The following is a 13,685-nucleotide window of genomic DNA, read 5'->3' on the forward strand; positions in this document are numbered from 1 at the left end:
TGAGCGATTCCAGTTTATTGAAGCATCTTCATTCCCACTTTTCCCCTTCTTTTCCACACCAAAACACTGCCCTGGAAGGGGGGGGATTCTGTCTGGCCTGTTTCCTCTCAGCTCATCACTCTGAGCTCAGCACCACGATGCTTGGGGGGGTGTGGGGTGTGGGGGGAACCAACCTCTTCTTCTCTTTCCAAAAGCTTTGAAAACACCTAAACCAACCCCAAATTTACCCTCTGCTTTGGGCTGGGGTGGGGAAAAACTGCTCTTTGAAGGGTGTGAGCTACAGCAGGGGACATGGGAACGTGCTCTGGGGTGTATGTGGGGGGGGAGAACCCGTTTTTGGCTTAGATGTTGGACTCCAGGGAGATCCTCTTGCGTGTGACGTGCTCCAGGTGGGCTTTCTCTGAGGTGTCCAGCTCGATGCTGTACTTGGCCAGGATTTTTAGGATGGGTCTGAGCTTCAGCCACCACTGCTCCTTTGGGAGGCGGTGCCTGAGGGTGAGGGGAGACAGAGAGATGGGGAGAGGGTGGGATGGTGGTTCTGGAGAACACCACCACGCTGTGGTGTCCTCAGGAGTGGTTCCAACCTGTTGTGTTTGGCTTTCTTGGGGTTGGGAAGTGGTTTAGGGATGGGGGGAAGGGGAGAGGAAGGAGGGTTTGGGGTTGGGAAGTGGTTTAGGGATGGGCAGAAGGGGAGAGGAAGGAGGTTTTGGGGTTGGGAAGTGGTTTAGGGATGGGGGAAGGGGAGAGGAAGGAGGTTTTAGGGTTGGGAAGTGGTTTAGGGATGAGGGGAAGGGGAGAGGAAGGAGGTTTTAGGGTTGGGAAGTGGTTTAGGGATGGGGGGAAGGGGAGAGGAAGGAGGTTTTGGGGTTGGGAAGTGGTTTAGGGATGGGGGGAAGGGGAGAGGAAGGAGGTTTTGGGGTTTGGGGAGGGTTTAGGGTTGGGGGGAAGGGGAGAGGAAGGAGGTTTTGGGGTTGGGAAGTGGTTTAGGGATGGGGGGGAAGGGGAGAGGAAGGAGGTTTTAGGGTTTGGGGAGGGTTTAGGGATGGGGGGAAGGGGAGAGGAAGGAGGTTTTGGGGTTGGGAAGTGGTTTAGGGATGGGCAGAAGGGGAGAGGAAGGAGGTTTTGGGGTTGGGAAGTGGTTTAGGGATGGGGGAAGGGGAGAGGAAGGAGGTTTTAGGGTTGGGAAGTGGTTTAGGGATGGGGGGAAGGGGAGAGGAAGGAGGTTTTAGGGTTGGGAAGTGGTTTAGGGATGGGGGAAGGGGAGAGGAAGGAGGTTTTAGGGTTGGGAAGTGGTTTAGGGATGGGGGGAAGGGGAGAGGAAGGAGGTTTTAGGGTTGGGAAGTGGTTTAGGGATGGGGGGAAGGGGAGAGGAAGGAGGTTTTGGAGTTGGGAAGTGGTTTAGGGATGGGGGGAAGGGGAGAGGAAGGAGGTTTTAGGGTTTGGGGAGGGTTTAGGGTTGGGGGGAAGGGGAGAGGAAGGAGGTTTTGGGGTTGGGAAGTGGTTTAGGGATGGGGGAAGGGGAGAGGAAGGAGGTTTTGGGGTTTGGGGAGGGTTTAGGGTTGGGGGGAAGGGGAGAGGAAGGAGGTTTTGGGGTTTGGGGAGGGTTTAGGGTTGGGGGGAAGGGGAGAGGAAGGAGGTTTTGGGGTTGGGAAGTGGTTTAGGGATGGGGGAAGGGGAGAGGAAGGAGGTTTTGGGGTTTGGGGAGGGTTTAGGGGGCACCTACTCGAAGTCAGTCTGCTCCCTGAGCTCGGTGATGGGCTGGAAGACGAGGCTGCGCTTCCTCATCCCCAGCAGACAGGCTGAGTCGGCCGTGTTGGCGAAGATACGACCTGCCAGGGCAGGTGGGGAGTGGTTCAGATCCCCTTTCCCCCCCTCCCAAAATCTCCAGGGGAGCCCTTTGCTTTTGGGAAACCCCCTCCCTAAGTAACCCCTGGTGTGGCACCCACCGTGCCGGGAGCACTCCTTGATCTTCCCAGTGATCCAAGCCACAGCTTTAGCACCCATTTTGGTGCCAAAGTTCCTATCAAAGGGGGTTGGGGTGCCACCCTGTGTGGGAAGAAGGACAGGGTGAGCAAGGAGAAGCCCTGGGTGAGGGTCTCCCAACCTGTAGCCCCTTCCCATAGCTGGGACATGTGTCCATACCTGCTGCATGTGGCCCAGCACGTTCTTCCTGCAGTCAAAGATGCCCTTCCCTTCCTCTGAGTAGAGGTTGTAGATGAAGTCGGTGGTGTAGTTCTCGTTACAACGCTCGTTCCTGCTCCAGGCAAGGAGAGAGGGGGCTCAGGGAGGGGGTGATATGAGTGTGACAGGTCTCAGCTGCACCACCCCCCCACCCCCCCATCCATTCCACAGAATCACCAGGTTGGAAAAGACCTTGAAGATCATCAAGTCCAACCAATCCCATCCTGTGCTAAACCAGATCCCTGAGGACCTCATCTGCCTGTCTGTTAAACACACCCAGGGGTGGGGACTCAGCCCCTGTTCCCCAGCCCCACAACTCTCCCAGGGAAGAACTTTCCCCTCCCATCTGCTCTGCCCCTGCCCTGGGGCAGCTTGAGCCCATTGCCCCTTGTCCCATCTCCTGTCCCCTGGCTGCAGAGACCATCGCCCACCTCTCTGCACCCTCCTGGCAGGGCAGGGGAGGTGGGGAGAAGGTCTCCCCTCAGCCTCCTCTTCTCCAGGCTCAACACCCCCAGCTCCTTCAGCCGCTCCTCAGAGGATTCACCCTCCAGCCCCTTCCCCAGCCTGGTTGCCCTTCTCTGGACTCACCCCAGCACCCCAATGTCCTTCTGATGCTGAGGAGCCCAGAACTGGACCCAGCACTGGAGGTGCAGCCTCCCCAGTGCCCAGTCCAGGGGCACAATCCCCTCCCCAGCCCTACTGGCCACGCTGTGGTGACACAAGCCAGGATGCCCTTGGCCTTCCTGGGCTCACTGCTGGCTCATGGTCAGTCACCCAACACCCCCAGGTCCTTCTCCAGCCAGTCTCCCCCAGCCTGTAGCTGCTGGGGGTTGTTCTGTCCCATGTGCAGCACTCTGCCCTTGGCCTTGTTAAACCTCATCCCACTGGGCTCATCCCATGGATCCAGCCTCTTCACACCAGGGTCCTACCTCAGCACCAGCCCCCTCTTCACCGTCGTCTTCATCTTCTCTGTCAGATGCTCCACATTGACCTACGTGGATCAGGAGATGGAGCTTGAGGAGCTCAGAGATGGGAATAAACACGGCCCTGGCTATGAGGTATGAAGAAATGGGGGGTGTGGGGGGGGTCCCCAACCTGCAGATCATGGATGTTGAAGTGCTCCTCATAGATGTAGGCAGCATCAGCACCGGCTGCCAGCCCAGCCATGGTGGCCAAGTAACCGCAGAAGCCGCCCATGGTCTCGATGATGAAGACGCGGCGCTTGGTGCCGGCCGCCGACTGCTTGATGCGGTCACAGGTCTGAGGAGGAGGAGGAGGAGGAGGGAGAATTGGGGTGAAGGAAGGAGATTTGGGGTGGGGGAAGGGTTAACTAGAGGCGTGGCTGGGGATGGTAGGGAGGGCTGTACCGTGGTGATGGTGTTGAGCGCGGTGTCGGCGCCGATGCTGAAGTCGGAGCCGGGGACGTTGTTGGAGACGGTGGCGGGGATGACGCAGAGGGGGATGCAGAGCTCCTCGTACTTTGCTCTCCCTTCCATCAGCTCCAGGCTGCCTGTGAAAGCCTGAGGGCAGCGTGGCACAGCCTGTTGGCACTGGGGAGGTACTGGGAACCTCCCCCTGACCCCAGTATCCCACCACCCCTTCCCGCTCACCTCGAAGCCGCCGATGATGATCAGGCCGTGGATGCCGAAGTTGCTGATGTTGGCGCTGATTTCCTCAAAGTATTTCTTGGGAAGAGTCCTGGGAGGGTGAAATATCCTTGTCTTAGCCTTCCTGGGGTGGGGGGCTGCAACTGGGACCCCCCCTTTTCAAGGGGATCTCCCCCCCCCACCCTTGGGAGAAGCGTTACCTCTTTGTCCCCAGTTTGGATCCTCCCAGCCCAGTCCAGCCGCCGACTCTGTCCCAGCTGATTTCTTCCACCTTGGGAGGAAAGCAGCAAGTTGGTGGGGAAGGGGGGGTGCAGAAGGGTAGGAGAAGGATTTTTGGGGTGCGCCAGCTTCCCCACAACCATATTGGGGTAACCCACTGCCTTCCCCTAAACTGGGGGGCAACAGCAGGGTGCGCCGTACCCCAACTGGGATTAGGAAGGAGGTTGAGCATCCCCATCTTGGGTTGCCCCCCACCTCTTGGGGTGTGCCCCCTGCATCTTGGGGTACCCTCCACATCTCGGGGTGCCCCTCCCTTTATCCCAGGGGTCTCACCTTCCCATAGGCCAGCCCTTCAAAGCCATCATGTACCGCCAGCATCCGGTGGCCGTGGATCAGCCCGATGCGGACGGTGGATCTCACAGCCGCGTTCATGCCGGCGGCTGGAGCACCCACGTTGAGCACAGCCAGGGTGTAGCCACTCTGTGGGGAGGCAGGAGACAGATTTTGGGGGGGAAGGGGATGAACTCAGTGGGCTTTGAGGGGGGGGGAGGTCCCCATCACCCCCTCCCCGCTGCTTTACCTTGGTGGAGGGCGGGCGGATGTGCGCCAGCAGCTTGTACACGTTCCAGTTGTTCTGGAAGCTCCTGTGAAGGGTGAATTGGGGGTGTAGGGGGAGCTCTGGGGGTTGCCAGAGTTTGGGGACACCCCCCCCCCCATCAGCCAAAAGATGGGGTGCAGATGCTCACCGGCCCCTCAGCTTCAGGGCGTCGTCGAAGCGGCCCTCGTTCATGGCTGTGGTCACGTCTTTGGTCTGTGGGGAGGAGAGGGAAAGGAAGGGTGGGGGGTGTTGGTACCACAGACAGGGGGGTTTGGATGGCACTGGGTGGGTTTGCATCATGCTGGGTGGGTTTTTGGATCATTTTGGGTGGGTTTGTGTCGTTTTGGGTGGGTTTTTGCATCGTTTTGGGTGGGTTTGCATCACGTTGGGTGGGTTTTTGCGTCGTGTTGAGTGAGTTTGCATCATGCTGGGTGGGGTTGGATCATTTTGGGTGGATTTGTGTCTTTTTGGATGGGTTTGAGTTGTGTTAGATGGGTTTGCATCATTCTGGGTGGGGTTTTGGATCATTTTGGGTGGGTTTGTGTCTTTTTGGATGGGTTTGAGTTGTGTTAGGTGGGTCTGCATCATGCTGGGTGGGGTTTTTTGATCATTTTGGGTGGGTTTGTGTCATGCTGGGTGGGTTTTTGGATCATCTTGGGTGGGTTTTTGCATCATTTTGGGTGGGTTTTGGCATCATTTTGGGTGGGTTTGCATCGTGCTGGGTGAGTTTTTGCATCATTTTGGGTGGGTTTCCATCATTTTGTGTGGGATTGCATCTTTTTGGGTGGGTTTGCATCGTGCTGGGTGGGTTTTTGCATCATTTTGGGTGGGTTTGTGTCTTTTTGGGTGGGTTTGAGTTGTGTTAGGTGGGTCTGCATCATGCTGGCTGGGTTATTTGATCATTTTGGGTGGGTTTGTGTCATGCTGGGTGGGGTTTTTGCATCATTTCGAGTGGGTTTGCATCATGCTGGGTGAGTTTTTGTGTTGTTTTGGGTGGGTTTCCATTATTTTGGGTGGGTTTGCATTGTGTTGGGTCGGTTTTTGCATCATTTTGGGTGGGTTTGCATCATTTTGGGTGGGTTTGCATCATTTTGGGTGGGTTTTTGCATCATTTTGGGTGGGTTTGTGTCTTTTTGGGTGGGTTTGAGTTGTGTTAGGTGGGTCTGCATCATGCTGGCTGGGTTATTTGATCATTTTGGGTGGGTTTGTGTCATGCTGGGTGGGGTTTTGCATCATTTTGAGTGGGCTTTTGCATCATTTCGGGTGGGTTTTGGCATCATTTTGGGTGGGTTTGTGTCATGCTGGGTGAGTTTTTGTATCATTTTGGGTGGGTTTGCATCATTTTGGGTGGGTTTGCATCTTTTTGGGTGGGTTTGCATTGTGTTGGGTGGGTTTATGGATCATTTTGGGTGGGTTTGCATCATTCTGGGTGGGGTTTTGGATCATTTTGGGTGGGTTTGCGTCTTTTTGGGTGGGTTTGCATCTTTTTGGGTGGGTTTGCATTGTGTTGGGTGGGTTTATGGATCATTTTGGGTGGGTTTGCATCATTCTGGGTGGGGTTTTGGATCATTTTGGGTGGGTTTGTGTCTTTTTGGGTGGGTTTGAGTTGTGTTAGGTGGGTCTGCATCATGCTGGTTGGGTTTTTTGATCATTTTGGGTGGGTTTGTGTCATGCTGGGTGGGGTTTTTGCATCATTTCGAGTGGGTTTGCATCATGCTGGGTGAGTTTTTGCGTTGTTTTGGGTGGGTTTCCATTATTTTGGGTGGGTTTGCATTGTGTTGGGTGGGTTTTTGCATCATTTTTGGTGGGTTTGCATCATTTTGGGTGGGTTTTTGGATCATTTTGGGTGGGTTTGCATCATGCTGGGTGAGTTTTTGTATCGTTTTGGGTGGGTTTGCATCATTTTGGGTGGGTTTGCATCTTTTTGGGTGGGTTTGCATTGTGTTGGGTGGGTTTATGGATCATTTTGGGTGGGTTTGCATCATTCTGGGTGGGGTTTTGGATCATTTTGGGTGGGTTTGTGTCTTTTTGGGTGGGTTTGAGTTGTGTTATGTGGGTCTGCATCATGCTGGTTGGGTTTTTTGATCATTTTGGGTGGGTTTGTGTCATGCTGGGTCGGGTTTTTGCATCATTTTGAGTGGGTTTGCATCATGCTGAGTGAGTTTTTGCGTTGATTTGGGTGGGTTTCCATTATTTTGGGTGGGTTTGCATTGTGTTGGGTGGGTTTATGGATCATTTTGGGTGGGTTTGCATCATTCTGGGTGGGTTTTGGATCATTTTGGGTGGGTTTGTGTCTTTTTGGGTGGGTTTGAGTTGTGTTAGGTGGGTCTGCATCATGCTGGCTGGGTTATTTGATCATTTTGGGTGGGTTTGTGTCATGCTGGGTGGGGTTTTGCATCATTTTGAGTGGGCTTTTGCATCATTTCGGGTGGGTTTTGGCATCATTTTGGGTGGGTTTGCATCATGCTGGGTGGGTTTGCATTGTGTTGGGTGGGTTTATGGATCATTTTGGGTGGGTTTGCATCATTCTGGGTGGGGTTTTGGGTCTTTTTGGGTGGGTTTGCATCGTGCTGGGTGGGTTTATGGATCATTTTGGGTGGGTTTGCATCATTCTGGGTGGGGTTTTGGATCATTTTGGGTGGGTTTGTGTCTTTTTGGATGGGTTTGAGTTGTGTTAGGTGGGTCTGCATCATGCTGGTTGGCTTTTTTGATCATTTTGGGTGGGTTTGTGTCATGCTGGGTGGGGTTTTTGCATCATTTCGAGTGGGTTTGCATCATGCTGGGTGAGTTTTTGCATTGTTTTGGGTGGGTTTCCATTATTTTGGGTGGGTTTGCATTGTGTTGGGTGGGTTTATGGATCATTTTGGGTGGGTTTGCATCATTCTGGGTGGGGTTTTGGATCATTTTGGGTGGGTTTGTGTCTTTTTGGGTGGGTTTGAGTTGTGTTAGGTGGGTCTGCATCATGCTGGTTGGGTTTTTTGATCATTTTGGGTGGGTTTGTGTCATGCTGGGTGGGGTTTTGCATCATTTTGAGTGGGCTTTTGCATCATTTCGGGTGGGTTTTGGCATCATTTTGGGTGGGTTTGCATCATGCTGGGTGAGTTTTTGTATCGTTTTGGGTGGGTTTGCATCATTTTGGGTAGGTTTGCATCTTTTTGGGTGGGTTTGCATCTTTTTGGGTGGGTTTGCATCTTTTTGGGTGGGTTTTTGCATCATTTTGGGTGGGTTTGCATCATTCTGGGTGGGTTTTGGATCATTTTGGGTGGGTTTGTGTCTTTTTGGGTGGGTTTGAGTTGTGTTAGATGGGTCTGCATCATGCTGGCTGGGTTTTTTGATCATTTTGGGTGGGTTTGTGTCATGCTGGGTGGGGTTTTACATCATTTTGAGTGGGTTTTTGCATCATTTTGGGTGGGTTAGCATCATTTTGGGAGGGTTTGTATCATGCTGGGTGAGTTTTTGCATAATTTTGGGTGGGTTTGCATCTTTTTGGGTGGGTTTGTGTCTCTCCAGCAGGGTTCAGCCCCCCTACTCACCACCTGCACACACTCCATCAGCGGCAGCCGCACGGCTTGGTTGCCCGAGAGGCTGACGACACAGGCGGGGGTGTCAGGGGTCCCCTCCAGCAGCGCCATGACGGCTTCAACACCCATCCTGCTGCCCTGGAGGGAACAGGGATGGGGATGTTACCCCCCTACTCACTCCCAAACCCCCTTTTTCCCTTGGAGGGGGGTGGGATACAGCCACCCACCAGGATGCGGTCAAAGGCAGAGGGCGTCCCACCGCGCTGGACGTGGCCCAGGATGGTGACACGGGTGTCGTATCCCAAACGCTTCACCACCAGCTACAGGAAACAGGGATGCACCTGGATCCAACCCCTTGGCAGGGTCAGGAGAGGGGTGGGGTGTCCTAAAAAGGGGGGTTGTAACATCCCCCCACCCTCCAGCGCCTCCCCGCTCACGGATTTGATGTCGTCGGAGGTGATGGCCTTGCCGTGCTTGTCGATGGCGCCTTCCGCCACGATGATGATGTTCAACCTCGAGCCGCCCACACGGGTCTTTGAGGGGGAGGAAGGACACAAGGGAGGTGACAAAGGGGACAGGATGGGGACTCAGAGCCTGTTGGAGCCCCGTTGGAGCCCATCCTACCTCGGTTAGGCGCCGGCACAGGTGGTCTTCCCAGTCATCCTCAGGAGGGGACTCGGGGATGAAGACCCAGTCGGCGCCGCACGCCAGGGCGGTGATGAGCGCCAGGTACCTGAGAGTGGGGTAAAAAGAGGCATTTTAGGGCTTGTTTGAGGGGGGGGGGGAAACAGGGGTTCCCCCCCTGTTTTGTTCCTGGATGCCGGTGCCAGCGCCGTACCCGCAGTGCCGACCCATCACTTCCAGCACGAAGGTCCGTTGGTGGCTGTGGGGAGCAGGAGTTTCACCCCATGGCAAAGACCAGGACACCAGGGTTGGGGTGTATGTGTGTGTGTGTGTGTCCCCTCCACAGTGTGGAGGATATGGGGGTGTGGGGGTGTTTCCCCATCACCTCTGGGCCGTGGTGGTGATGGCATCCACGATCTCCATGATGCGGTGCAGCGCCGAGTCGGTGCCGATGGTCATGTCGGTGCCGCAGAAGTCGTTGTCGATGGAGCCCACCATGCCCACGATGTTCAGGTGACTCGACTTCTTCGCCTCCTCCGCCGTGATCCCCCCTGTTGCAGGGTGGGACACCCCCTTTTCTTCTCTGCATTCACCCCAAAACAACCCCACGGGGACGAACCGCCCCTAATTTGGGGTACAACCACTCCAGTTTTTGGGACAACCATCCTAATTTGGGTACAACTGCCCTAATTTGGGTAAAAACACCCCAATTTTGCTTGCAACCACCCTAATTTTGGGCACAACCACCCCTAATTTGGGTACAGCCACCCCAATTTTGGTTACAACCACCCTAATTTTGGATACAACCACCCCTAATTTGGGTAAAACCACCTCAATTTTGGGTACAACCACCTCAATTTTGGGTACAAACACCCCTAATTTGGGTACAACTGCCCTAATTTGGGTACAACTACCCCTAATTTTGGCACCACGACCCCTAATTTGGGTACAACCGCAAGAATTTTGGGTACAAATGCCCCTAATTTGGGTACAAACAGCCCTAATTTGGGTACAACTGCCCTAATTTGGGGTACAACCACCCCTAGTTTAGGCACAACCACCCTAGTTTTGGGCAGCACCACCCCAATTTTGGTTACAACTGCCTGAATTTGGGTACAACAGTCCAATTTTTGGGTAAAACTGCTCTAATTTGGGTACAAATGCCCCAATTTTGGGTACAATCACCCTCATTTTAGGTACAACTGCCCCAATTTTGGGTACAACCACCCTAATTTTGGGCACAACCACCTTAATTTGGGTACAACCACCCCAATTTCGGTTACAACAGCCCCTAATTTGGGTACAACCACCTTAATTTGCTTACAACCACCCCAATTTTGGGTACAACCACCCCTAATTTGGGTACAACCACCCTAATTTTGGGCACAACTGCTCTAATTTGGGTACAAATGCCCTAATTTGGATACAACCACCCCTAAATTGGATACGACAGCCCCTAATTTGGGTACATCCACTCTAATTTTGGTTACAACCACCCCTAATTTGATTACAACCACCCTAATTTTGCATACAAATGCCCCTTCTTCGGGTACAACCACCTTAATTTGGGTACAACAGCCCCTGATTTGGGTACAACTGCCCCAATTTTGGGTACAACCACCCTCATTTTGGGCACAACCACCTCAATTTAGGTCCAACTACCCCAATTTTGGTTACAACAGCCCCTAATTTGGGCACAACCACCCTAATTTTGGGTACAACTGCCCCAATTTTGGGTACAACCGCTCTAATTCGGGCACAACCACCTCCATTTGGGTCCAACTACCCCAATTTTGGTTACAACAGCCCCTAATTTGAGTCCAACCCCCCCCAGTTTTGCTAGACACCCCCTCTCCCTCCCCTCCCTTTTTCCCCTCATAGAAGAAGCACTGGGAGGGGGGGTCCCAGCTTGGGGAAGGGGGCGGGTGGGGGGATCACCCACTTACCCACTTTGACCAGTTCAGCCAGGAGGCTGCTCCACTCAGCCCGGAAGGTGTCAGCGCCGGTCAGGCTGCCGTCACCGCCGATGACGCACAGGTTGGTGATGCCACGTTTCACCAGGTTCCTGGCTGCTTTCAGGCGCCCCTCCCGCGTCCTAAAGTCCTGGCACCGGGCGCTCCCGATCACAGTACCCCCCTGTGGGACCCCCACATGGGTGCTGAGTATCCATCCCCACCCCCCCCTCCACCATAACACCCCCTCCCTCTTCCTCCTCCCTTCCCCCATCACCATCATCCCGGCTCCGGTTTCGGGTTATTTTCAGGCTTGACCCCGGCACCGCCGGAGTAGGGTTACACCAACACCCCCCCCCCCCCTTCTTGAGTGTGTTTCCCCCCCCCCAACCCAGCCCCCACCATCAGTGCAACAAGCTGGCCGGGCTCAGCCACCCCTCACCAACTGCAGCATCATGGAGACGCTCTCCCACGTGGCCTCCTTGATGTTGTCCCCTCCATCCACCAGTCCCTGGTAGCCCTGGAAGATTAAAGTGGGGGGGGTGGGGGTGACATATATGGACACCCCCAACCTAATGGACCCAAAATTTGAGGGGTGGGGGAGGAGCTGAGAGCATTTTGGGGGGGGTTTCAGCACTCACCTCATGCACAAAGTACACCTTGGCGCCGGTGTAGATACCCACACGCACCACAGCCCGGACGGCAGCGTTCATCCCTGGGGTGGAGAGTGTCACCCCAGGGAACCCCAAAACCCATCCTGCCCCCCCCCCCCTCCAATCTTTGGGCAGCGCCAGGGCTCGGCACCCCCAAACCCCCCCAGTTCCCCCCCTCCTTCCCTACAGCTGCTGGGTTATTTTTGCCCCGTTGACCTTTAGTGGTGCCGCCGCGTGACACCGGGCGGGGGGACAACACGACCCAAGTGAGACCCTCATGGGTGAGACCCTATGGGTTGGGCCCCCCCCCCCCCCCCCAAAAAAAAACCTGGGGTACCCCCCCCTTTTGTGCAGCCACTTGCATAGAGAACCAGCTTTGGGCTGAATCCCCACGGTTTTGGGCAACTCCAACCCTCCTCCAGTGCTGCCTCCATCCCTTTAACCCCCCCCCAATTTTGGCATGGGGTCCATACACCCTGACCCCCACCCCTGCACCCCAAAACTCCCCTCAGCTCTTCCCCACAGCCCCCCTCACCCCAAAGTCACCCCTGATACCCCTTAAGCACCTCAACCACCCCCCAAACCCGCTGAGAACCTCAACCCCCACCCATGATCCAGCCACCACCGTCCCGTTTCCAGCTGGTTTCTCCCCAAAACACACCTCGACCCTCATGGGGGGGTTATTTTTGGGGGGGTCCCCCCTGGGGGTGTCCCTTACCCTGGGCGTCCCCCCCGGAGGTGAGGACAGCGATGGCTTTGCCGCTGCCCAGGCTCTCGGTGTGCTGGTGTCCTGGTGGTACCTGCGCCATCTTTTGGGCTGAAAAAGAGGGAAATTGGGCAAATTTGAGGGGTGGCTGCACGGTGATGTGTCCCCCTCCTGGTCACGGTGGCACCCTCGGGCTGGGACCTGTCACCCGTCACCTGTCACCCGTCACCTACCGGCCCCTAAATGGGCCCTGGGGGAGGGACGGCCCCGCTGAGGGGGGGAAGGGGAGGGGGGGTTGTTGTTGTCCCCTCCCTGGCATTGGGGGGGGGGGCACTGTCTTACTGGTGCCAGTCTGCATTCCTTACTGGTGCCAGTCTTCCCTCCTTACTGGGTCCAGTCTGTTTTCCCCACTGGTTCTAGCCTGCCCTCTCTCCTGGCACCAGTTTGGATCCATTACTGGGTCCAGTCTGCATTTCTTACTGGTTCCAGCCTGCCCTCTCTCCTGGCACCAGTTTGGATCCGTTACTGGGTCCAGTCTGCGTTTCTTACTGGTTCCAGTCTGCCCTCTCTCCTGGCACCAGTTTGGATCTGTTACTGGGTCCAGTCTGCGTTTCTTACTGGTTCCAGCCTGCCCTCTCTCCTGGCACCAGTTTGGATCCGTTACTGGGTCCAGTCTTCCCTCTCTCCTGGCACCAGTTTGGATTCATTACTGGTTCCAGTCTGTGTTTCTTACTGATTCCAGTCTGCATTCCTTACTGGTATTGGGCCCTCCTTACTGGGTCCAGTCTGCGTTCCTTACTGGTGCCAGTCTGTATTCCCTACTGGTTCTAGCCTGCCCTCTCTCCTGGCACCAGTCTGTATTAATTACTGGGTCCAGTCTGTATTCCTTACTGGTATTGTGCCCTCCTTACTGGTTCCAGTCTGTATTCCCTACTGGTTCCAGCCTGCCCTCTCTCCTGGCACCAGTCTGTATTAATTACTGGGTCCAGTCCATATTCCTTACTGGTTCCAGTCTGTATTCCCTACTGGTTCCAGCCTGCCCTCTCTCCTGGCACCAGTCTGTATTAATTACTGGGTCCAGTCCGTATTCCTTACTGGTATTGTGCCCTCCTTACTGGTTCCAGTCTGTATTCCCTACTGGTTCCAGTATTCCCTCCTTACTGGTTCCAGTATTCCCTCCTTACTGGTTCCAGTCTGTATTCCCTATAGGTTCCAGTCTGCCCTTCTAGCACCAGTCTGTATTAATTACTGGTTCCAGTCTGTGTTTCTTACTGGTTCCAGTCTGTATTCCCTACTGGTTCCAGCCTCCTGTCCTTACTGGTTCCAGTCCGTATTCCCTACTGGTTCCAGCCTCCTGTCCTTACTGGTTCCAGTCTGTATTCCCTACTGGTTCCAGCCTCCTGTCCTTACTGGTTCCAGTCCGTATTCCCTACTGGTTCCAGCCTCCTGTCCTTACTGGCTGCAGTGGGCACTGACCTGGCGGGTGCCTCCCCCTCGGGGCGGGCGGGAGGAAGGTGAGGAAGAGGACGAGGGCGCCGAGGGAGAGCAGGGCCGAGACCAGGAACCGGGAGGCCTCAGGGGACAGCTCGGGGACAGCCGACATCCGCGGCCCGGCGGCTGTGAC

At 55.2% G+C, this 13,685-nt stretch overlaps 1 protein-coding gene across 1 annotated transcript; it reads right to left on the minus strand.

The window, feature by feature from the left end:
- Nucleotides 1-13,685, minus strand: PFKM (phosphofructokinase, muscle). Its single transcript, XM_084281101.1, has 23 exons — nucleotides 13,538-13,685; nucleotides 12,074-12,172; nucleotides 11,344-11,417; nucleotides 11,145-11,222; nucleotides 10,697-10,886; nucleotides 9,136-9,301; nucleotides 8,965-9,009; nucleotides 8,751-8,859; nucleotides 8,564-8,659; nucleotides 8,354-8,446; nucleotides 8,139-8,264; nucleotides 4,754-4,818; nucleotides 4,588-4,651; nucleotides 4,341-4,487; nucleotides 3,989-4,059; nucleotides 3,792-3,879; nucleotides 3,549-3,701; nucleotides 3,277-3,441; nucleotides 3,111-3,172; nucleotides 2,143-2,254; nucleotides 1,947-2,046; nucleotides 1,724-1,829; nucleotides 1-489 (listed from the first exon to the last, which is right to left on the minus strand). Exons 1-23 carry the CDS (start codon nucleotides 13,662-13,664, stop codon nucleotides 342-344), a joined length of 2,484 nt encoding a protein of 827 aa, XP_084137227.1. The 5' UTR covers nucleotides 13,665-13,685; the 3' UTR covers nucleotides 1-341.

The sequence above is a fragment of the Gallinula chloropus genome, assembly GCF_964237585.1.
Source record: "Gallinula chloropus genome assembly, contig: HAP1_SCAFFOLD_391, whole genome shotgun sequence".
Classification (NCBI taxonomy): Eukaryota; Metazoa; Chordata; class Aves; order Gruiformes; family Rallidae; genus Gallinula; species Gallinula chloropus.

Coding starts and splice junctions, on each gene's coding strand:
- PFKM (XM_084281101.1), bottom strand. CDS start 13,664: ATGTCGGCTGTCCCCGAGCTGTCCCCTGAGGCCTCCCGGTTCCTGGTC. Junction 11,223..11,343: donor AGGTGTACTTTGTGCATGAG/GTGAGTGCTGAA, acceptor TTAATCTTCCAG/GGCTACCAGGGACTGGTGGA. Junction 8,265..8,353: donor CTGCCTTTGACCGCATCCTG/GTGGGTGGCTGT, acceptor TGTTCCCTCCAG/GGCAGCAGGATGGGTGTTGA.